We start from the raw sequence: 24,676 nt of genomic DNA, 5'->3' as shown, positions 1-24,676 counted from the left end.
GGAGCTGGCCTTGTCCCTGACTTAGCTGACTCCAGGGCACATGCTTTACCCACTAGGATGAACTTCCTCATTGTTCATTTATTATGTACATACTGATTTCAGAAACTTTAAAAATTAATATCTGAACACCACAAGAAATCTTAAGTTCATTTGCTAAAATAATTTTTTCAGAAGAGAGGAGTATAAAATATAACCCAGAGATTCTGTACTCTACACCTGAGCTTCAACATTCTCTCTTCCAGGGCACTTCTCTGTGTCCCCAGCAGTCTAACGTGCTGACAGCTTGTGACACAACTATGTGTTAACTCTTCATGGGAATGCACTGGTATGAAAACTGGTCAACCATGTCCTTCAAACATGTCCATAAAATGTAGTCTAACCTTTGTCTGGAAAGAAGCCTAGTGGAAGTTAAGTTAGCAGTTGTTAGAATAGATTCCTAAAATAAACAAGGAAAACGTGCCTCACACTCAGTGATTACGGGAATACATCTAGGTGATCTTGACCCAATTTTGGCCTAACTTGAGGGGCTTGACAACTTATTTTAAACATGGGTCTAAATTATTTTTTCCTTTAGAATTAGTGTATGAATATACACATACATACTCATATATATTCACACACACATATAATGAGTTTTTAACCAATATAAATGATATTATTTCAATAAATACATTTTTTGTCTCTTATGCCTGTTGGCTAATTCTGATAATTAATATCAACAATTCATAATCTCATTTTTGGGAAGAGAGAATTAATCACAGAGTGTACTGAAAGAGGGTATTTTTTTGAGGTGGACAAATGTAGGTAAAATTAAGTACACCAAGAAAACACATGTAGACAGACAGGTAAAAGAGGAAAGCTGTATTTGGGAGTTTTTCTCACAGGTATGGAGCAAAGCATCTCAAGGAGCCACACAACCACTGACTTCATTCACTTCCCCAAGACTGGAAACCCCAGTGAAGGGGAAGAGGCAGGGCTGGGCTGAAGACCTGGTCCAAACCGTGATTGAGAATTAAGGGTATATCCCTAATCTCCTTGAGAAGACTGAGTGAAACTGGCAGCTGCCAAAGTGACAAGAGATGAAGAACCTGGTCCTTTACTATCATTTTTATGACTGAGAACTGGTGAGTGGTGCTTTCACGCATTAAAATGTTTTGTCACAATTTCTAAACAAAATATTAGAAAACTGTGCTTGCTCCCCCTGCCCCCCTCCTTTTTTTACCTTAATAACTGATCCTCTAGACCTGATTTGGTTACAGTGAAATTGATGATGGTAACTTTAATGCACACCTAAAAGAGAAGCAGATTTACATAAAAATGCTTAAGTTCAGATGGGTAAAATAAGAAGTGCTTTCTTTCTTAGAACATGGCTCATTATTACATGGCTGGATGTATCTGAGATCTAATTGTGAACATACCCACCCACCCACACACCCACCAAGTGTACTAGGTCTTACAAAATCCTAATATGACTTCCCCTGCAGTATGAGTGACAGTCTTGTTCCTTACCAGCCATAGTTATAGAACCCTACATGGTGCTTTCAGGAAAGGTGAGCCAGCAAAGGGTTAGAAAAATTGGGCTCTGATTCTAGATGCACCCTTTAGTGAATGTTGGACAAGCCACCTCACCCATGCCGAGCTTCAGTTCCTGATATTTAAAAATTGGGATAATAATAGTTATAACTCATAGGATATTTGTGAAGACCAAATGAGGTAATAAAATCACTTAGTTACAGTGACTTGTACATAGTTTGTCCTTGTTAAAAAAAAGCAATTACTGGTAATAAATAGAGCTTTATATATATTGTGTCAACAAAAAAAATGTTTGAACACTCTGTATTTTACATGTTATTCTTATTTAATCTTCACAACAAATCCTTGAAGTAGGCTTTATCTCCACTTCTTGGTTAATTGACTTGAGGATCCAGGAACTGGAATAACTGGCCAGAGTCACAGAGCTAATGTTAGGTAAGGTGTGCAATGCTCCCTCTCAGAAGTGGAGTGAGTGAGAAGGTTGTAAGTCATTGGCACATCGGTCACTTTTCTAAACCTCACAGTGGAACTTGGGACATGAGCTCTGCCAGTGGCTGTATGCTGACAAGGAATATCCTGACCTGGGCTTTTAGTGGCATATCCCTCATCTTATTCAAGAGTGTATCAGTTCCATCTCACCTAAGCACATTCAGAGAAGACAGGCAGCTATGAGAAGATCAATAACTAGAAATGACACTATGTGGAATGGTTTATGGAAGGATTTCAGTTCTTGGGGTGTGCGAGGGGAGAGAAAGGGAGTAAGTTCTGATTAGTGAAGTTCTTTCCCCTATCGCGTGGGCCCTGTTGGAGAAGGGGAGACCCGCTGGGCTGGGAAGGTCCTGCCTGGAGCTGGGGCAGCACCGGGGGCTACACGGGAGGCGTGACCCCTTGGAGCCCTGTGCAGGAGGGGAGAAAGGAGACCCAGGTGGCTTCATTTCTGTTGCAACTGCCTTGGGCTCTGCAGCCCAAGAGTAGGGGTTCTTCCCACTCCCATTGTGGCTCAGGGACGGGCGTGTGGAAGTGAAGTTCACACAGATCCCCTCACAGTCTAAGGGTATGAGGGAGAACAAGATACCCCATCCTCCAGAACTCTAAGTACAGACACACTGGATGTTTGACTCATGAGTCTCTGATGGTGCCAGTCACCAGAGTTTTCAAGCAAGCAACTTCTTTATTTGGGGCTGATTGCCACGGGCATTTGCAAATGTTAACATCAGCATGTCCCCCTCTCCCCACAGACTCTAAGTGAAGCCCTAGGTCATTTATGAGCCACAAGAAGAAGGGCACAAATGGCATTGAGCTGAAGGAGAGAACAGAATGATTAGAAGAGAGTGCTGGCCTGTGTTCTGAAAGCAGCTGTGGGGCCAGAGGGAGGTGGCAAGAGCGCAGAAAAGGAGCAACAGGGCAGCGGACGGTCCAGAGCCTAGGGACCAGGTGGGGAGGGACTCAAGTCCAATTGAATGGCAAACAGAAGGGCAACTAGAATCAGAGTCAGGATGCAGAAGAGAAGCAAGAGTGGAGGACAGTGGAATGAAGGGGGGTGGAAGAGCAGAGGGGGAAGAGGGACCTGGGGGAGGCCCACCAAACGTCAGAGACCCATCACACGTATAGTCCATTGAGGCTGGGAATTCCAGACCAGCAGCTCATACCTCAGGCAGGTAGTGGGGATTTGGCAATTTGGTTGTCATATAGAACCTAAAGTTTTTGTCATAATCAATGTCTGAGTCTCCAAGGTGAATGAGCAGCCGTCCACCACTCATGAAAGTCTGCTTCAAGAGAATGGGTTCTAGAGCTGGATCCAAGGTTTCTTTAAGCTTAAAAGTTAAAATAGAATACAAAAAATAAGCCATTAAAATGGACAGCATCAACTTCTCTAAATTCCTTAGGCCTCCAAATTTACTCAATGAACAATTTTCCCGTGATCTAATAGATATTTCTTACTGTGCACTCACTACCTCTGTGTATTTTCCAGGGGTTATCTTATGGGTAGTAGTCTAAGCAACTAAGAGCATGTGAAGGCAATACAGCTGTTAAGACTAACTGTGCATACCAATCATCCCCATAAGGAAGACTGAGAAAGGAGGGTCTCTATAGGTAGCCCTTCAACAGAACCCCGACAAATGATCTGTTCATGGCTGCTCTAAGGCAGGGGATGGAGGTCTACAGCCTGCAGGTCGAATCCCACCCTCTGTGGCCTGTTTTTGTATGGCTCTTAAGCTGAAAATGATTTCACTCTGTGCAAGGGTTGTAAAAACAAAACCCTAAAACCAAACAAAAACTAAGAAGAATATTCGTTTGAATAATATTTACAGAGACTGTATGCAGCCTAAAAAAAAAAAAAAAAAACCCTGAAAATATCTGGCTCATTATAGAAAAAATTTGTGGCCCTATTTCTGTATGACAGTTATTTTCTTTCCCTCAAAGCAAATTTGATTGTGGGTAAGAACCTGGGCAGACACTTCTATTGGACCCCATGACAAACATCTTCATGTCAGCATGGATGCAATGGAGGTCCATGGCCCAGGAGCTGTCAAAATTTAATTGTAATCCATAGTTAACAAATCTAGTTCACACTGTGATATGATACCCTAGAATGTAAGTTATTTTCATAAAACAAAAGTTTATGAGATAAAATTTTCCTTAGTGACTATGATACAGTTTTGTGCTCTTAAAATCCATTCTATTTCACTGAACAATGCTGGTTGAGGTGGACTAACTCCATTTCACACTCATGACAGGTGGAGACAAAGTTGGAAAATACCACCTTGCAAATGGAGAAAGCAGCGAGGTGCCTAATGCTAATGACTCCAAGTCACAGAAAGCAGGACAGGCCTGGTCAGAGTATCCTGTTCTGGCTGGGGTGCTGACCAGTGGCCCACCCCCTGCTCCTAAAAGCACTTAGCTACAGCTGCAAGGCCCTGCTGTCTGGGGCCTTGCAGAACATCATAGAAACATCATAGAAAGTCTTTTGGCCCCTGCCATGAGAAGAGAAATTCCCCCCGAGACCTCAGTGTTACCAACTAAACTGGGGTTGAAGAATCCTGCTTGGGGCTAATGTAACTGTACTAATGATTTTGGGAGACTCTACCCTTCCCTGTAACATCAGGGTTTGAGTGAGGGCCTGAGACCCATTACAGAACCTTACCTGTGTCGGTCAAGGCCAGAGAGTAGAAAATAATATTTATGCTCCCTGGGATGTTTTGCTGGCTTCCCATCATCAGTGTGTGTAGACAGTCCCTGCTGGCCTGATGGCCCTACTGCTCTGCACTTTCATGGCAGCTAACCATCAAGAGCCACAAAGAGGCCTGAGAATCAGTATTGTCAGAAGCCAGAGCTTCTGGCTAACACTAACACCACTATCCCACTAACACCAAAACAATGTCTGGAATCAGAAAAATCATTCAGTCAACAGACTGCTCCCTGTGTGATAGTGCACTGTTTAAGGAGCAAAGCAATTGGTGTGAACAGTTTGCAAATGGAGGTGATGGGTGTCTCTAACACAATGTGGGTGTGGCCTGTATAGGATCCCCGATATGGTCAGAACGTTGGGGACTAACAGGAGAAAAGAAAAGTGAAAGCAAACCTCTTCCAGTAAGACAGGTAAGCCAAGTCGGATTGAATTTTCAAGTGTACGTAAGAAATTATTATCTGTAAGCTTAATGATCTTTAAACCACTTTTGCTTTCCTTGTTTCTTATCCAACGGTTTGCCTGTTTGATAAAACATAGAGCAGAACACTGGACAGAGTTTTATAAATGACTAGAAAGTTAAAGTTTTTAGAGTAAAGTTTAGAAATTTTGTTCATTTTAGAAATGGGCTTGAAAGATGATAAAGATAAAATAAAATAAAAATACCACCACCATCACCCCCTCTGTAAATAAAAACACCTTTTAAACTCCAGTGCTTGGCTGAACTGAAATTCTTCAGTTTATTCAAATTTGGAACATATTAAGAACAGACACATCTAGGGAAAAAGCCCATCCTTAATCTATTCAAGCTGTCTTTCTTGCTCTGATAGTAGCTCCCTTTTCTAAATCTTACTTAGAAGAATATGATCCATGGACTTAAGAGTCAGACAATGAGATTCTGTAAATTCTAGGCAGACTTGCCCTAAAATCCATCCTACCCTGACTTCATTATGACTCTTCAGACCTTTTAGGAACAAGAACTATATAGGATTGAATTTCTGTTCCCATAGCAAACAGAAAACTAAGGGTCAAGCCCATAAACAAAACTAATCAAAATTAAGTATGCAGAACAGTTGGACTCTTCCCTTTCACCTTCTGCCTCTACAAAAATGAGCAACTTGGACTGGAATACTTTTTTTTAAAGGTTTATTTATTTGAGAGAGAGAGAGAGTGTATGTGAGTGAAGGAGGGGTAGACGGAAGAGCATCTCTAGCGGACACCTCGCTGAGTGCAGAGCCCAATGAAGGGCTTGATCTCAAGACCTCAAGATCATGACCTGAGCCAAAACCAAGAGCTAGATAGTTAACTGACTGAACCACTGGAGTACCCTTGGGACTAGAAGCCTTCTAAACTCCCTTCTAGGTCTAAATCCCCAACATCTTACAAGTGTGTTCAAATCCACTTTTAGAATTCGGAACAGACAGCATAACATTAAGCAGAGCTAGGAGGCTGCTCTTCATCTGATGCACTTGTTACGCACCTGATCCTGGGGATCAATCATCAAAGGCCACCGTCTCCCTTGAGTAACCAAAATGCCATTTTCTGTTGATATCATGTCACGGGGCAGCCCATCAGTGTTCCACTGCCGTATTTCGTAGGGATCACCAAGAATGTTAATGAGACTAAAGGAAGGATTGATTGGGATCTCCAGAGACAGACAGTCCTGGATCCAATACTCTATAAGCTGTGGGAGGAGGAAAGTTTACTTGTATATAGTCAGAACACTTGGTAAATGAGGATACACAAAATGTTATGGCTAAAGTCAGTTCTATGTATCTCTTGCTGCACCTTAGGCATTAAGGCACAGGACACAGGAAGTGGAATAACTAACAGTTGGGAGATCTGGGGCCTAGAACCATATCACAAACTAGCTGTGGCCTTGGGAATGTCATTCCCCTTGTCTGAACCTCAGTTTTCTCATGTATAAATGACAAAGGTTGTCAAAGTAGTCTCAACGAGGGCTGTATTGTCCCCCTTGGGAGTATCTGGAAGCATGTGGAGACGTTTGGGGTTATCACAATGACTATGGGTGCCACTAGCAATTAGTGGGTGAGGCAGAGGATGTTAGCATGTTACCTCCTTCAGTTAGTGGTATAGTCCAAAAGCATAATTGGCACTGTCCACATGGCACCAGATGACCCCTGAGCTCCTTCCTGTTGAATCTCTGAGTCCTTTACTAACTAGATTTTATAACTCAAGGGCAAAGAAGAAACCTTTTTAAGGAAGGCATTTCATAAAAATGGCTTGAAAATCTCTCCAAATAATTTAGTGTCCTGCTCCTTTCCATTGCCTAGCCCTTTGTAGCAGTCTTGCCAAATCAGAACACTTCATCCTGGTTGACTTTAAATATTTATTTATTTATTTTAGAGATAGATCAGGGCGGGGGGGTGGCGGGAGGTTGGGGATGGGGAGATAAGGGGATGGAGGAGGGACAGAGGGAGAGAATCTCAAGCAGAGTCCACACTGAATGTGGAGCCAGATGTGGGGCTCCATCTCATGACCCTGATATCAGGACCTGAGACAAAATCAAGAGTCAGCCACTTAACTGACTGAGCCACACAGGTTCCCCCATCCTGGCTAACTTTAGATGCTGCTTCTGATCATAAGGGGAGGGGACTCCCTGTCCCATTTTCTTCCCCAGGTTCTTGAGTTATATAAGGAAATGGTATCTAACTTTCTAAGGTAGGAAAGGAAAAGAAGGAGGGTGTTAAGGAAATCCTGGGGTAGACAATTGCTGGCTGATGGGGGTAGGTGGAGGGCTGTGGGGTGTATAAGTAAGTTTCCATCATGGAGAACTTTCACCGTGGAGAGCCTCCCTGTAAACTCAGAAAAATGATCTCCCCTGCCCTGCCTCTGCCAGTTTCAGTTGCTTTTCACCACTTCTCACAGAAAGTGAGTTTACTCACCGATTGCCTATACTGGGCTGTGAAGGCCCCATAATACGCGACACAAGCTGCTGCTATAAACACATTCCCAATTATATTTGATATCTCCTCATTGAATTTCTGGATGCTTTCTTCCCATCGAACTTGCTCATCTCCTAATGCAGCCGTCAGCTTTCCAGCACGTATCAGACGTGCTTTGGTCAGGGCCATAGTTTTTGCTAGAAGATTTTAAGAAAATCAAGTTATGCTATTCGTATTTTCCTAAAATAAAGAAATGTCTTCACCTGCTTTTTTTTTTTTTTTTTAATAGCAGCGTTATTTAGCTAATGGTGTCAGTATATCTCTATGAAACCTCACGGCAATTCAGCATTATTTCCCATTCCAGAACCAAGTCCAAGTTTGCCTCTTCCATGCAAACAACTCCTTTTTGATAATCTATTACTCTGGCTGAAGATAGCTTTCTTTGTGTCTGTGTAGTATTTATTTTGTGGATCAAATTCATATGCTGCATTGTGTTATAACGGAACATATCCTAACATGTTGGCCATGTCCCAAAAGTTTGCCACTCTTGCTCTGGAGCCATAGTTCTTTCAAGCTTCCCATACAGGAGTTGAACGTACGCCATATATGCAGTTCTAATCTTACACTAGAAGGCCAGTGCAGTACACTCATGGAAATACGTGCTACATGTTGGATGGAAGCAGAGATCTGATGGCCTGAACTCTACTTTTAGAAATCAGGCAACTCCTTGTGGTATATATATACAATGGACTATCACTCAGCCATCAGAAAGGATGCTTACCATTTACATCAATGTGGATAAAACTGGAGGGTATTACGCTGAGCAAAATGAGTCAATCAGAGAAAGACAATTATCATATGGTATCACTCATATGTGGAATATAAGAAATAGCACAGAGGATCATAGGAGAAGGGCGGGAAAACCAAATAGGAGTCATCAGACAGGGAGCAAAACCAAGAGAGACTTTTTAAAAAGATTATTTATTTATTTGACAGAGAGAGAGAGAGAGAGAGAGCAGAACAAGCAATGAGGGGGAGAGAGAAAGGGAGAAGCAGGCTCCCCATTGAGCAGGGAGCCCCTATGTGGCACTCAATCCCAGGACCCTGGGATCATGACCTGAGCCAAAGGCAGATGCTTAACCAACTGAGCCACTCAGGTGCCCACCATGAGAGACTTTTAACTCTAGGAATCAAACTGAGGGTTGCTGGAGAGGAGATGGGGTAACTGAGTGATGGGCATTAAGGAGGACACATGATGTGATGAGCACTGGGTGTTATATACAAGTGATGAATTATTGAACTCTACATCTGAAACTGATAATGTACTATATGTTGGCTAATTGAATTTAAATTAAAAAAATCAGGCAACTCCTGACCACCATACATTTTATGAGTTACTTACCCAGACTTTCTTTCTCATTTACACTTTTGTCATATTCATCTTGTAAGGCCTGTATTTGATCTTCTACTTGCTTTAGTAATGCTTGCTTTTCTCTCAGTGTAGCCATAGTAATATCAAGTTCAGCCTAATAAAATTAAGTAAATATTTAAAATGAAAATCCAAAGTCCCCAAAGAAGGTCAAATTTGCCCACTTAATAACACATTTAAAAAATACAATTTATGTTCTCTTTTTCTTGTCTCAAAGATCTTGATATGGTATACAAAGTTAAAACAAATGTAAGGGTGCCTGGGTTAAGCTTCTGCCTTCAGCTTAGGTTATGATTCCCAAGGTTCTGGGATTAAACCAGGCATCGGGCTCCCTGCTCTGTGGACAGCTTGCTTCTCCCTCTCCCTCTGCTATTCCCCTTGCTGTGCGCGCGCGCTCTCTCTCTGTCAAATAAATAAATAAAATATTAAAAAGACAGTAAAGTAAAATATAAGAGCAGAACCACAACGGAACAAAACAAAACAAGAAAGAAAGCCTAATAAAATAAATCATAGAAGGAATGGAGGAACAGTGCAATGTACCATTGCACATTAATCCTAGAGCATTTGGGATTAATGTACCATTGCACATTAATCCTAAAGCATGTAGGATTAATTAATTAATTTAATTAATCCTAAAGCATTTGGGGTTACTACAATAGATTAAATGATGAAATAAATGAAAGATTCATGCAACTGGGAAAACTAGTCTTTCCTAAATAGTTCTCTAGAGCAGGGGTCTGCAAACCAAATTTAGCCTGCTGCCTGTTTTTGTACAGTGAGCAAACTAAGACTGGTTTTATGTTTTTAAATAATTGGGGAAAGGGCTGCCTGGGTGGCTCAGTGGTTTAGCGCCGCCTTCAGCCCAGGGCACTGGGATCGAGTCCCACGTCCAGCTCCGTACATGGAGCCTGCTACTCCCTCTGTCTGTGTCTCTGCCTCTCTCTCTCTCTGTGTCTCTCATTAATAAATAAATAAAATCTTTAAAAAAAATAGTTGGGGAAAAAATAGAATAAGAATATTTCATGACACATGATAATTGTAAAAAGTTACATTCTTGTGTGCATAAATAAAGTGACATTGGAACCTAGCGATGCTTACTCATGTGTGTATTAGTGATGGCTGGTTCTGTGCTGCAACCGCAGAGTTCAGGAATTGCAATGGAGACCATATAGCCAGCAAAACTTAAAGTAAAAACTCTGGGTCTTCACTGAAAAAGTTGCCATGCTTGCTCTAGAGCCATAGTTCTTTCAGTAACTGGCTCCACACAATGAGCATTCTTTGTTCTGCTTGGGATCTCACATCCGATTGTGGCTTAAGCTGGTTTTAGAACCTCAGATGACACCACGGAGTGTGGGAGTATTAGCAATGCAACCCAGAGCATCAGATGCTAGAGCTAAAAGGACACCTCAAAAATACCATTGGCCTGATGATGTGAATATACTAAGGACTCATTTTCCTTTCATGCTGGGAAAGGGCTGATTTTAGAGGTCATTTCTGAAAAAAGAATCTTCGCCAGCTATTTCTCTACAACAAAAACTAATTTTCAAGAGCATTGTTACTATCTACGTTGCACAAAGTCACAGGAGCTTGAATGATTAATGATCACGGCTTTTAATTGCATAAAATATTGTGATACAAATAATGTACCTGTGCAGCACGGAGTTTTTGCCTCTTTGGTTCGACTTCTTTGACTACCCTAGAGTATAAATCCATCGCTCTTACCCACATGCACATGGATTTACATGCTCTGGACACTTTCTCTACTTTTTCAGGCACAAAATCAGGATTGTTAATATACTTTTGAAGTCTTGCCAATATCTGGGGCTTTATGTTTTCCTTATCATATTCTAAAAGTCTTCTTAGGAAGTTAGAGTCACCAAGAAGTTGCTTGGCTGTTGGCCAATCAGGCCTAAAAGACAGACATGAGAAGTTAATAGCACTGTAATAAAGTAATTTAAGAACAAAAGAAATATGTTCTTTTGAGAATATTAAGATATTATCCCAGTCAGTGGGTAGTTTTAATCCCGATACTATAATCCCAGTATATGGTAATTAAGTATACCATAATTCCTGGGTAGACATTCCTGGATGACTAATGTTTCATACAACCCAGTTTTGGTAGAGAAAGGGATGATAAAATTGTAGTTTTAGAAATGTAAGACATCACAGAAATAATAGTTTTATTTGTACAATGCCCCAGCCTCACGGTTTTTACCCCACCTGCTTTAGTTTACGTCTTTAAAATTTCTTGCCAGGACACTACAATCACGTTCTTACCAGTTTTGTGTCTCTCAGTCAACCTTGGACCTTGTGAACTTTTGCCAGATTGGTCTTTCCTACATGAAAATCTGATTATGTCAAAAATATTTAATGGTTCTCAGTCTTCTCTGGCCGGGGCTTTTTGTCTGTGCTTTGCTTCAGAAGTCCCAGGCTCTACCCAAGGAGCAGGAAGCTGAGTGGGGGCCCTTTGGGCCCTTTACCCTTGCTCAATCAGTTTTACAGGGAAAGATTTCTTATAATTTTAATTAAAAAAAATGGGTATTACTAAAGAAGGTTTAAAAACTCATACCCCAGGATGAAACACAAGACCTTGCATGCTATAATCACTGTCCCTCTACCCAACCCCATCCCATTCCATGAGCATCAAAGGTCCCTGAGCTCTCGCCACAGCCTCACTCTCCACCTGAGAACATCATCTCTCCAAAACCGGCTCACACCTCTCTACGAGCAGACTCCATTTTTGGAACTTCCAAGTGCCATGTGAATTTCGCATATCTTGAAATTATTATTTTTCATGTCTGTCTCCCCACTATACTACATGTGCCTTATAGAGAAGAGCTTCGTATCTCCCATCATCTAGCACAACACAGATGTGCAAAAAAATGCTTGTTGGATCAATCTGTTGAATGACCAAACCAGTGAGAAGGCAGAGGAGAGAATGAGGACATATAAACAAAAATGTAGAAAAGCATCAATGAAATTCCACCATGCAGTTCAGTAACACATGATTATGGATGTACTCACTTGGCATTCAAGAGAATAGAAATGGCTTCCATAACAGTCATGACCATATCTGGGGGCTTTGTAAAAACCCTGATTTCTGAAATGTCTGCTTTATCTAAGGAATCCAGGGCTTTATTAGCAGCATCAAGGGCAGGGAGAGCTTCTTCAAGGTCTCTTTGAGCATCATCAGCGATTGCTTGGGTTTCTTCAGCTTTCACTTTGGCTGTCGCTTCATCTTCTTGCACAATGCTGCGGACCTAACCATTGAAACATGACTGCTTAGGTGGTCTCAGTATTTGAATTTCAATGTTTAAAAACAAAGCCAATAATAATGTCATATTTGCCCCTCTGGATTACACCAATAATGAAAGAGGATCAACTACAGTGCATTTTAGGCTCTCCTTTGTCCATCTCATGTAGGCTGAAGGGATAACTGAGCCAAAACTTTTAGAACAAAGCTTTCCTTCTTCGGAGATGAAGAGCTACTGCTTTATATTCATTGGGGGTACTCTTCTCATCACTCTCTGTCCCACTCATTGGGTTCACTCATTCTCAGGGAGAGAACCAGGCTGATTTATTGAAGGTAGCTTGTTTACAACTTAAAAGCATTGCTAAAACTATCACTTAATTGTTTTAATGATGTATAAAATAAACCCAATCCCATGTCATGATATATAAGTGATCAGTTGGTGATCAAAGCCTTCTCATCCATGATAGGGAATACAGCATACCTGATCAGCATTTTCTTGATCCACTGCCAATTTGTCCATTAGGGCTTCAGCATCTTGTGATTTTTGAAGAAGGACAGGTTCTAAAGCTGAAAGGTCTAATTTCATTTTATCTACTAGTACGTTTGTTTCTAATAGCTTGGTGAGACCGTTCTTTACCCGGTCACGAGCCTAGATGACAACAAAAGTATCTGTTATAATGAGTCTTATAAACTATAACTTTCTTGGCATCTCTTACTCATGTATTAGAATTTTACATCTACAGAATTGGTAAATCAGTTTGTAATACTTAACATTGTGAACAGACAGAATTCTTCAGGTAATAGAACTCTAGGAAATGACCATGACATTCATCATGGTGGGTTTGGATCCATGTCCCCTAACCATAGCAGTTGGCATCTCACTGGATTGTAGGGTCACTGAGGAATCACACCATATTATTTTCATCCCCTGAGCTTGGCAACTTGGTAGCATTTTGAATGAATGAAGGGTAAGTTCAGATAGGAATTCCTGGAGATTACAGTAGCTCTAGGAACTTGTTTCCTCAAGATGGGTGAGTAGAACTAAGAACTTGTCAGTGCTCTAGAGACAGCTTTGCTTGCTGGATCTGAACCAGTGATAAGGAACTTTTGACTAGTATCACAGGGGAGTACCTAGTAGAGGAGGCACTTAGGAATAACTATTTTTTGAAGGTGAGTTAGGAATCCTGACTCGGGGGCAGCCCCGGTGGCTCAGTGGTTTAGTGCCGCCTTTGGCCTAGGGCGTGATCCTGGAGACCTGGGATCAAGTCCCACGTCAGGCTCCCTGCTCCTTCTGCCTGTCTCTCTCTCTCTCTCTCATGAATAAATAAATAAATAAATAAATCTTAAAAAAAAAAAAAAGGAATCCTGGCTCAAGTTGACAGGTTTCAAAATATCTATCAAGTTATTTTACAAAGCATGCATTTATTTACCAGGTGAAAATCTTCTGAAGAACATTAAAAAATCTTAATGGTATATATCAAAATGTTTTCATTTTGATTAAAATGTTGAAAATTTCAAGTCATGTAAATTGCCTGATGATGATGATGATGATGATTGCAGCCACTCTTTTCTGAGTACCTCATATGTGTCAGATCATATTCCAAGCCCTTCATACACAGTATCTTATTGAAACTCCACAACAATCCAAAGGGGTAGATATAGATATTTCTAAACCCTATTTTCTACTAAGACTTAGTAGTTACACAAGGGGCTCAAGGGGTGTGCAGCAAGAAAGAGGCAGAACATTGGTTGTATATGGTCTGGCTGACGCTGAAGCCCTTGCTCTTAATGGGAACTCCTGACAGATGCTGGACCACCAAAACTCCATCTCTACTGCTTAACAAAAGGTTCTCCTTCTCACGAAATACTGCAGATGTCTGATTTACTGCTTAACTTTCATGCTGTTACGATGTCCATATCGTTTTACTGAGGCACACTTATGTAAATGACAGTAGGAAAAAAATCAGACATATCAAGGAAGGGGAAGGCCTCTCAGCCAACAGATGAAACTTTGTTTGTATCTGTTGCAGGTTGTCAAGGCAATGTGTTGGGCTGGAGGAGGCTCCAGCAGGTAAGATGGCATAGAGATCTTCTGCTAGTTTTGGCAAGTTTTGAGTTCAAGTCCCTCCCCTCCCCCCAAAAAAAAAGTTTTTTTTTTTATTGATAATATTATACTTACTGAAACCAACTGCTTCTTCTTTTCACTCAGCATAGTCAGGAAGAGATTGATGAGTTCCAAGTAGGAGGTGGGCGTTGTGTAGTACCGTCTCCGGAGCTCTGTGTAATAACGCTCTGCCATGTTAGAGACGCTCAAGTGAACGTTCACACACATGAGGGAAAGCTTCTCTTTCAGTTCTTCTTTTCCAATATCGATGTTTGAGAAAAATGTCTTTGATACAGAAAGAAGTGCTTCTCTAGGCCACTGTAAATAAAGATATAATTTGGAAAACCTGTTGCCTTTCTATAATACACATTTTAACAAATAAGAAAAAGCATTTTTCTGGACCTCTTCCTTGCTTTGTCCCCCCATCCTTTTCCCTAATTAATTCCTACTCATATCTGTAAGTGTAATGAGTTGAATGGCTGTATTCACTGGAGATGGGCCTGGGTCTTCCCAGCACGGTGCCTGGCATGTGGACATTGTTCAGTCAGGATTTGTTCATTGAATGAATAAATGATTGGGTGTATTTAGAACAATTCTGTGAATGAAATCACATACATTACGAGGACCTCACATCCTTATTCTGTTTATAATGCAGATCCATTACAATCACTGCCCCTCTTTCCCTCTTCAACTTCTCTGCTCCTCTCTTGTTTCTTTGCTCTCACCTGAACCTTTGTCAAATACAACCCTCTGTTACCCCATGTCTGTGACTGTGTAGTGGAGCATGGCTGGAGAAAAACACACAAATCATGCTAACTGGCCTCATTTTAGCTTCATGACTACTAGCTCCAGTGGGTTCTTAAAGCAGCCCAGAAATGTTTCTACAGACTGCTAACACTTCCTCTTTCCACTTCATTCTCAACTGATGACCTTACTTCTCACATCACTAAAAGAAACAGAAGCAATGTGAGCAGGGCTTCAGTGAGCTCTCACCTCTACATCTTCCCATCTCCCTGTATCTGTGCTCATCTCCTCTGCCCCCTCCCCCCCCCAACCGTCCTGTCCCTCTGAGGTATGCTGTGTGTGCTCCCTGCCCAGGCTGGCCCCTTCACTGATGACTTGATCCCATCTCTTCTTGCCTATTCAATGGTATTGGTACGACTACACTTAACTCTGTCTGCTGCTCCATCAATATATTTATTTCTTTTCTGGATCATTTCCATCAGCACACACATGTGCTGTTTGTGTTTCCCACTTAAAAACACTTTTCTCAGGGCACCTGGGTGGCTCAGTGCTTGAGCATCTGCTTTCAGCTCAGGGAGTGAGCCCAGGGTCCTGGGATCAAGTTCCACATTGTGCTCCCTATGGGGAGCCTGCTTCTCCCTCTGCCTATGTCTCTGCCTCTCTCTGTGTGTTTCTCATGAATAAATAAATATTTATTTAAAAAACCACTTTTCTCTTGACCTCACATACCCTTGTAGCTACTACTCATCTCTTGGTGTTCTTTTGGGGCTAAAGTCCTTCAAAGAGTTGCCTGTGTTCATTGTCTCTGATTCCTCTTGTCTCTTCTTTCTTGAACCTTCTTCTCCATCATCCCACTGAAACAGCTCTTGTCAAGATGAGCAATAATTTCTACATTGCTAAATTCAATAGTCTCCTCTTCCTTTATAAATTGTTTAGCCTTTGTTCAATCATTATCACTGTCAGAGTAAATTGCCAGCAGGTTTTAAAGCTAATGCAAATACCCTTGAGTTATTCTTGGACAATGTGTTACCCCTTTAAAATCCAGCAAATCCAGGGGCACCTGTGTGGCTCAGATTAGGTAAGCACTTGACTCTTGATGTCAGCTCAGGTCTTGATCTCAGGATGTAAATTCAAGCCCCATGTTGGGCACTCCTTGGGTGTGGAGCCTACTTAAAAAAAAAATCAAGCAAATCCAACTTCCCAGAGAGGTGTCCTGGGATGTCACCCACCTGGACAAACCAATCAATAGTGCAGCAGTTCACAAGGGATGGAAACATCCGGCATCGGGACCGAAAGGCCTCCCCCACAGGGCTCATACAGAGAACAATGTGTAGCTTCTGACGGACTCTGCTGATAAAGTGCTGAAACACCTGACAAAAAGATATTTTTCAATTAAAGTAAGGGTGAGGTAACAATGAAAATAAGTGTTAGCTAATGCCTTTGGGTCTGCTAATACTAAATAAAAAGTATTAGTGTGGTAGGTATGCAAAGTGTTTTGTTCAACCTCCAATCCAACCCCTCACGTAATTTGGAAAGATTAAAAATGACATTTGGCAGACTCCACTGCAACTAGGATTCCAGATGTGGTGCAGGTCCTCCTCACCAGTGTATTTAAGGAGGCCTCTTGAACAAAGTGGAGAGGTATTCATACACATTTTTGCTTTGGGGTAGAGGCCATTGGAAGAGACAGGTGCAGGACCACCATTTGTGAAGGTGCAAAGTCTGGTAGAAGTGGTGTGGGCCTGGAGCAACCACCTCTGGATGTGGCTCCTTATGTCAGCTACGTTCTCAGGTGGCTGGAGATGTGTGGCTGTGGGGCTGGCAGCCGAAGCAGCAGCATGCTGACTGGTTCAGCGGCTTCTCTGACCACTGACTTCTACCATCTCCATTTCATGTTCATTCTGAGGAATTTGCCTTGAGTCCCTTTCTTGGGCTCTCCCTGGTGATTCTGTGTGTCTCAAATAAATGCCTTTCTGCTTACATCAGCTGAAGTAGAGCCTCCTGTTTGTACTTACGAGCCCTGACCTAGCAATAGAGAGATCTCACAAAAGATCTCTTCTGTGTCCCTTTGAGGAGTCCATGGATGGGCTCCCCCCCAATATAATTGGTTTCCTTTGTAATTCCATATATTTTACTCCCTACATTCAAAGCATTGGTTCACCAGACTTCCCTAGAGATCAGTGGAAAGCAAAAAACAGAAAACTTACTGCCCCACAGAGGTTATAGTCTTGTCCAAACTGGACAAGAATGGTCGAAGTAGTCACAGAAAGGATAGAAGCAAGGGAAAGCACTGGGGTAGACCAATAACAGCTTAGGGAAACTAGCACTGTGTTGGAGAAACGGAAGACGACAGGAGCTGTGTTTTTCTGAGATGGGGCTGGGCCCAGAGAGCCTGGGGAATCTATTTCTGTTTTAGGTGTCATAACCTTGGTGATAGGCAAAGGAATAAAAAGTACTGGACTCGCTGGGCAGGGCAGTGTGGATGTGTGAAATACATTTGTGTTGAAAGAAGGATAAGGAAAGCTGTCCAGTTTGGACAAGACTATGACTTCTGTGGGACTCCTTAAAGATATTTGTAGGAAAAAAAAAAAAAAAGAAAGGAAGGTTAACACAAGTTTTTGTTTTACAAAAGCCACATCACCATTGTGACGTATCCTACCTCATCTCTGTTCCCCTCGGAAATTCCTACTTCTTTTGCTCTTGGTCTGGTGGCTGCTAAAACCTGTTCCAGTTCATCCTTTTCAAATAAATTGGGCACTTCACCTGAGTTCAGGATGTTATTTATATCTTCCAGGAATTCCTCTACTACAATCTGTAGAAGAAAGCAGAGTGATCATTATAACTCACTCAGCCAGTTTACATTTATTACATGTAAGTGGTAAAGCAAATATTTAATCAAAATTCACATGGAGTTAATTTTATCTTTAAGAGAAAATAATCTTAAAAATTAGATAGAATCTTAATATTCTAACACAGAAGTACATTGACATTTCATTTATCCTTGTATTGTTTCTTAAAAGGCTTTCATATTTAACATGGTTCAAGTAATATGTACATACGTTTTATTTTACTTTATTTACTTTTTAAATTTATTTATATGAGAGAGAGTGCACACGAGTGTGTGTGGGGGGGAGGCGTAGAGGGAGAGAATTTTCAAGCAGATTCTCAGATGATTGTGGAGTCCAAAATGGGACTCAATACAACAACCGGTGAGAGCATGACCTGTGCCGAAACCAAGAGTTGGATGCTTAACGGACTGAGCTATTCAGGTGCTCCTGTGCAAACATTTTATATTCTACCCTCTTTCAGCTAACATTTTCTCATAAATATTTATTCATAATTCTGTAGGGTACTCATTGTATTTATAAACATTAATGGGAGCATAACACACTATTGAGCTGATGTACCCTATTTTTACATAGACTTAAATGGTCCACAGTCTTGTTTACATTTTAAGAACATATGTAGGTCTATAACTTTTCTCCCCAATTGAATTATTTCCTGTGGATAAATTCCCAAGAGTGGGATTAGCAATTAGAGTGCATGAATAGTTCCTGGATTTTTAAATTTCCCATTCAACTCAAGTATGATTTCATTAAACTTTAACATTTATTTTTGCTAGTTTAGGGAGAATTTTGCTTTGGGAGAATTTAATTTGCATTTCTTTGATTATTAACGAGGGCAAATATGATTCCACATTTATTATTTTCCATTAAAAAATCTGTTCAAACTGTAACGATTTATACATTGGAGTTTACTTTACATTTGAACAGGTAATTTTTGGATTACAAAATAAACCTTTTGCCTAATAATTGATGCAAATATTTTAAAAATCTATCATTTATCCTTTTGTTTCAGTTAACTTTTTAGTTTAATAAAGTTTGAGTCCAAAGAAAATTTTTAAAAAAGTTTGAGTCCTATTACTTAACTATGACAAAGTACCTGTTATTTTATTTTCTTCACTTGTAACATTTTGTTTCTTCTTGAAGTTGGTATAATTGTGTCTTATTAATTTTCCCCAAGAGCAAACACTAGTTCTTTGTACTAACTTACTTATATCTGCTTTTATCTTATTATTTGCTTTTCTTACTTTTCTTTTTGCTTCCTTGTGACCTTTATTTTCCTGAAGTTTTAAGTGAACTAATATATGTAGTTTCTAATTTTTTATTCAAATCTATAAATTTAACCCTAAGAACTGTTTGACTGCATTTGCAGATTTTTATTTATATTAAGTTCATTTTCCCTCTTCTCTAAATAGAGATTTAAATTTTGATGTTCTTCACTCAGGAAATTTTTATGACTGTTTTAAAATCCTGAGCCACATCATTAATTTCTCCTTTAACTAGCGTGTGGATAAAGAATGTTTCAGCATAGTTTATGCTTTTTAAAATTTACTGAAAATTTATTTAAGCCTAACATCAATTTTTGTAAACTTTCAGTAGTATTAGAAAATATTTACTTTCTTTATAAAATATAAATGTAGTATATAGCCATTAGTTCTAGCTTAGAAATTATATTCTTCATATTATCTAAACATACGCATTTCTACTTTGTATTTGCTAGAAATAGCAAATTAAATTTTGTAAATTTCTTGTTTCTCTCAACTTCTCATATTTATAATAGATTTATATATATGTATATATACACATGCATACCAACATTAATTTTCATTATTATGGTTATGTTTACTCTCCATTAGCATAGAACATTTGAGATTGATTGGGGCTTTCAACAGTGTATAAAAGCCTTTTGTTTGTTTTAAGTGGAGCTTTTGCTGACTTGATCTTTGGAGCTTTAACAGAGCCTTTTTATATAACTTACTTAATTTTTAAAAGCAACAGTAAACTTCTATAAGAAAAATTTAAATTTCAGAATAATAAGAAACTACAGATAACAAAATGAAGAAAATAAAAAAGTCTTCACAATCCCATGACCCAGACATTTTCTAATTGTATATATGGCATTTCTGTTTAGATATACATTAAACCAAAGACTCTGTATGGTAGATGATTTGTATATGTGTTATAACAATACATCATAAACATTTTTCACATTAATGTATTTCCACAAAGTAATTTTAAATTTATTACAAAGTGTCCTATTGTATAATTATACCACAATTTACTTGTGTGACTCTCTTATTGAATAATGAAGCTATTTCAAATTAACTGTTATTTTAAAATACTACAATATTTTTGTACATACAACTTTGTATGCAGCTGTGATTATAAGTAAGAGAAATTTAAGGGCTTTAATTACATATTGCCAACTACGTTCCAGAAGATTTTGCAAATTCACCTGTGAAGTCTATGCAGGGCCTGTTTCCTGATGCCTTTGTCAACACTGCATATTATAATTTTTAACCTTTGTTAATGTGCAAGGTCAACCTCTGACATTTATTTTTACTGAAATTTCTTTGGTTATTGGTGAAACTGAACATTTCTTCAGGTGTTTAAAGCCCTTGAATTTTTTTTTTTAGGAACTTCCTATTCATGTTTTATTATATTTTTATTGATCTATTGATATACTTCTCTTTTCATTTTAAAAAGACTGTATTTGTATTCATTTTCCAGCTTTTCTGAGATATAATTGACACATGGGGTACCTCGGTGGCTCAGTCATTAAGTGGCTGCCTTTGGCTCAGGTCATGATCCCAGGGTCCCTGGGATTGAGCCCCCCAGCCTATCTTTGGCTCCCTGCTCAGTGGGGAGCCAGCTTCTCCCTCTCCCTCTGCTGTTCCCCCCTGTGTACTCTCTCCCTTTCTCTCTCTCTCTCAAGTAAATAAAATCCTTTTAAAAAGAGATACAATTGACATATAATGTTTTATAAATTTAAGGTGTACAATGTATTGATTTGATATGCTTAAATATTGCAACATGATTGCCACTATGGTATTAGCTAACACTTCTATCACATCACATAATGACCATTTCTTTTTTTTTTCTTTTCTTTTTTTTTGTGGTGAGAACATTTCAGATTTACTCTCTTTGTAACAATAAAGTATATAATACAGTTTTGTCAACTATAGTCACCATGCTGTATATTAGATCCTTAGAACTTAATTCATCTTATAACTGGAAGTTTGTACCCTTTGACCAACATCTCATGATTTTCCCCTTCCTCCAGCCTCTGGTAATCACTAATATTCTGTTTCCAAGAGTTTGGCTTCTTTGAGATTCACATATAAGTGATATTATACAGTATTTATCTTTTTTTGTTGACTAAGCAACAAATTAGCATAATTCCTCATTTAGCATAATGTCCTCAAGGTTCATCCATGTTGTTGTTAATAGCAGGCTATCCTTCTTTCTCATGGCTGAAGGATACTCCATTATATGTGTGTGTGTGTGTGTGTATACTTATATATATGTGTGTACATAGATATATGTACATGCTATATCTTCTTTATCCATTCATCTATTGATGGACACTTAGGTTGTTTCCATATCTTGACTACTGTGAATAATCCTGCAATAAACCTGGGAGTTCAGATATCTCTTGGAGATCCTGTTTTCATTTCCTTTGGATATGTATCCAGATGTGGGACTGCTGGATCATGTGGTAGTTCTATTTTCAAATGTTTGAGGAACCTGCATACTGTTTTCCACACAGTTGCACCTATTTACATTCCCACCAACAGTGCACATAGTTCCCGTTTTTCTACATCCTTGCAAACACTTGTTGTCTCTTGTCTTTTTGATGAAAGCCATGGTAGACTGTATGTTTCTAGGATTTTATCCATTTCTTCCAGGTTATCCAATTTGTTGGCATATCATTGCATGAGGTCATATCTCACTGTGGTTTTAATTTTCATTTCCCTGATGATTACTGATGTTGAGTATCTTTTCATGTGTCTGTTGGCCATGTGCGTGTCTTCTTTGGAAAACTGTCTATTTTTTAAAAAAGTTCCTCTGCTCTTTTTTAAAAAAGTTGATTTTTTTATGCTATTGAGTTTTATGAGTTCTTTATATGTTTAATTATAATGTGTCTCATTGTAGCCCTGTTCAGGTCCAACCTATTTGAGCCTCATGGATCTGGATGTCCCTTTCTCTCTCCAGGGTAGGAAAGTTTTCAGCCATTATTGCTTTAAGTAAATTTTTTGTTCCCTTTTCTTTCTCTTCTGGAATTCTCATAATTGGGACATTGTTTCTTTTCATTATGTCCTATAAGTTCTGCAGACTTTTTCATTCTTTTTTCTTTTTGCTCCTCTGACTAGAAAATTTCAAATGTCCTGTCTTAAGTGATTCTTTCTTTCTGCATGGTTAAGTCTGCTTTGGAAGCTCTCCATTGAAGTTTTCAGTTCAGTCATTATATTTTTAAGCTCAGGATTTCTGTTTGGGTTTTTTGATGGTTTCTTTTCTTTGTTGAACTCCTTGTTCTGTTCATCCATTGTTTTCCCAATTTTGTTTAGTTGTCTGTGGGTTCTTAAGAGTTCACTAAATTTAAGAAAATCATTCTGAATTCTATATTTGATAGTTCATAGATCATATTGGGGCTTTGTTCATTTTCTTTGGTGGTGTCATGTTTACCTGATTTTTCATGATCCTTGATTCCTTACATTGGTATCAGCACATTTGAGTAAGCAGTCTCCTTTTCCTGACTTTACAGGTTTGCTGTGGCAGAGACAGTTCTTCACCAGTCTGCTCAGTTTGGGTTTCTGGACACATCAGCTAGCAATCCTTGGGCAGGTGGGGGTTGCTGTCAGGGTCTATTTTGGGGTGAGGCTACTGCAAGCTCTGAGGTTGGGGGTGGGTTGCTGCTAGCTGAGAACAGTTGGATAGGACCGTTGACTTGGTTCCCTCCTTAAGCAAGGCAGTAGGATGGGCTATATGGTTGACTAGATTCTCTGGTTTGGCTTCCTGGATGGCTGGGACTGGGCACTATACTCAGTAGCAGGTAAGGCTATGAATTAGCTTCCCTGTCTTGGTAGGGCAGTGGAGTGGACCCCCAGGCCTGCATGGCTTATTGTTTGGGGACCTAAATCAAGCAAGGTGGTGCACTGAATTCCCTGGCCAGATGAAGCCACTGGTTCTGCTTTGCAGGCAGGGAGCAGGGCTGTTAGATGGGCCATGCAGCTTCTCATGCACTCTGGTTAGGTTCCCTGGTCAGGTGGGCTAAAAGCTGTGTTCAGCAATGGGTGGAGTTACAAATTAGTTTCTCTCCCAGGGTGGAGCAAGAGAACTGGCTGCAAGGCCAGAAGGGCACTCTCTTTGTGGTTGTGACTCAAGCCAATCTGTACCCCAAGTTTCCTTTCTGAATGCACCCCTGGCTTTTCTCTGTGGATAATTGGTTGTGCTTGCTCTACTCTCCACTCAATTGTTAGTCTACACTACTTCCCAAGTGTTCAGGTCAAGCTTCCCAGTTGGGCGGGGCTGGGAGTTATACTCAACAGATGTGGGCCTATGTCTCAGTTCCTCTGCCTGAGGTGGGGGAGGGTAGAACAAGTTCCAGGGGGCAGCAAGGCTCTTTGCTTGAGGACCTTGAATCAGGCAGCCCTATACTCTCCTGAGTTCCCTGATCACACTGCATCGGTGTCTTGGCTCTGGAGATGAACAAAACTGCTGGCTGGGATTACTAGTTGGGTGCTGCAAGTGGGAACTGAGTCTGCCAAGATCCTAGTGCCGGGTGTTGCAAGCCCACCCTGTCTTCTCCACCACAATCTTTTCCAGTGGTCAAGTCCTGCAGATTCCCCTGTAATTCCTCTGGTGTGAGACTGGAGTGGGATACACAAGAAGCGACCAACAAGGCAAGGGACCTGGATGTTCCTTCAGGATCTCTTTTTGTCACTGGGGAAACTGTAGGCTCAGGGGAGACCTCTTAGGGTGGTGCTGTGCTGACCTGGATGAGGGGCAGTGTGATCAGTCTGTAGCTGTTCCACTTACCTTTCTCATGTGGTCTGTCTTGGTCTCTGTGGTGAAGAGGGGTGCTTCTGCCTCTCCTCTGTGTTCCAGGATTCTCTCAGTGGGTGTCTTGTCCATGAAAACTATTGTAAGTTTTTCTTGTGACGGGGAGTGATGGTGGGAATGACCTATATGGCCATCTTGGTAGTGTCACGCTCCATCATTTTGTTCTTGTATTATTTTCCTGATGTAGTTAATTGTTTATTTGTGTTCTCTTGTGGCTCCCTGAACATCTTTAGAAAAATTCTTTTGAATTCTTTGTGGGGCAATTCCTGGATCTCCATTTCTTTGGGGCCAGTTCCTGGAGGTTCACTGTATTTCGTTGGTGGTGTCATGATTCCCTGGTTTTTCATGACACCTGTAGCCTAATGTAGGTATATGTGCATTTGAAGGAGTTCCCTTTTCCAAACTTTCTGGACTGACTTGAGTAAGGGGAGACTTTCACTTGCAGGTAGGGGCACAAAATGGAGCATGCTGTGACCTCAGGTCAAGTGGTGCAGGGCACCAGGTGTGGGAACATGTGTTGGCATTGGGCCTAGGAGTGTGTTATATCTCTTTGGCTGAGGCAGCTGAGGGCCCACAGTATGTGTTCCTTGGTGAGTGCTGCAAGAGCTACTGGC

The 24,676-nt window shown here is 40.4% G+C and overlaps 2 protein-coding genes across 10 annotated transcripts in view; one reads left to right on the top strand and one right to left on the bottom strand.

The window, feature by feature from the left end:
* DNAH6 (dynein axonemal heavy chain 6) overlaps nt 1-24,676 on the bottom strand; it is a 232,589-nt gene that overhangs the window by 62,198 nt on the left and 145,715 nt on the right. For all 9 annotated transcript variants that reach the window (XM_077843082.1, XM_077843081.1, XM_077843075.1 and 6 more), the window contains 12 exons: nt 17,816-17,968; nt 16,386-16,526; nt 14,488-14,730; nt 12,790-12,957; nt 12,080-12,315; nt 10,703-10,964; nt 9,029-9,152; nt 7,627-7,823; nt 6,201-6,404; nt 5,117-5,242; nt 3,183-3,347; nt 1,223-1,290 (listed from right to left, as the gene is read on the bottom strand). In XM_077843082.1, the coding sequence (XP_077699208.1) occupies nt 1,223-1,290; nt 3,183-3,347; nt 5,117-5,242; nt 6,201-6,404; nt 7,627-7,823; nt 9,029-9,152; nt 10,703-10,964; nt 12,080-12,315; nt 12,790-12,957; nt 14,488-14,730; nt 16,386-16,526; nt 17,816-17,968 (2,087 nt within the window). The remainder of the gene's footprint in view (nt 1-1,222; nt 1,291-3,182; nt 3,348-5,116; nt 5,243-6,200; nt 6,405-7,626; nt 7,824-9,028; nt 9,153-10,702; nt 10,965-12,079; nt 12,316-12,789; nt 12,958-14,487; nt 14,731-16,385; nt 16,527-17,815; nt 17,969-24,676) is intronic.
* TRABD2A (TraB domain containing 2A) overlaps nt 1-24,676 on the top strand; it is a 165,547-nt gene that overhangs the window by 115,512 nt on the left and 25,359 nt on the right. The window lies entirely within an intron of this gene.

This window comes from Canis aureus, chromosome 12, assembly GCF_053574225.1.
Source record: "Canis aureus isolate CA01 chromosome 12, VMU_Caureus_v.1.0, whole genome shotgun sequence".
NCBI classification, from domain to species: Eukaryota; Metazoa; Chordata; class Mammalia; order Carnivora; family Canidae; genus Canis; species Canis aureus.
Note: the sequence above shows the minus strand (reverse complement) of the source record. Positions and strands in the feature narration are given on the sequence as shown.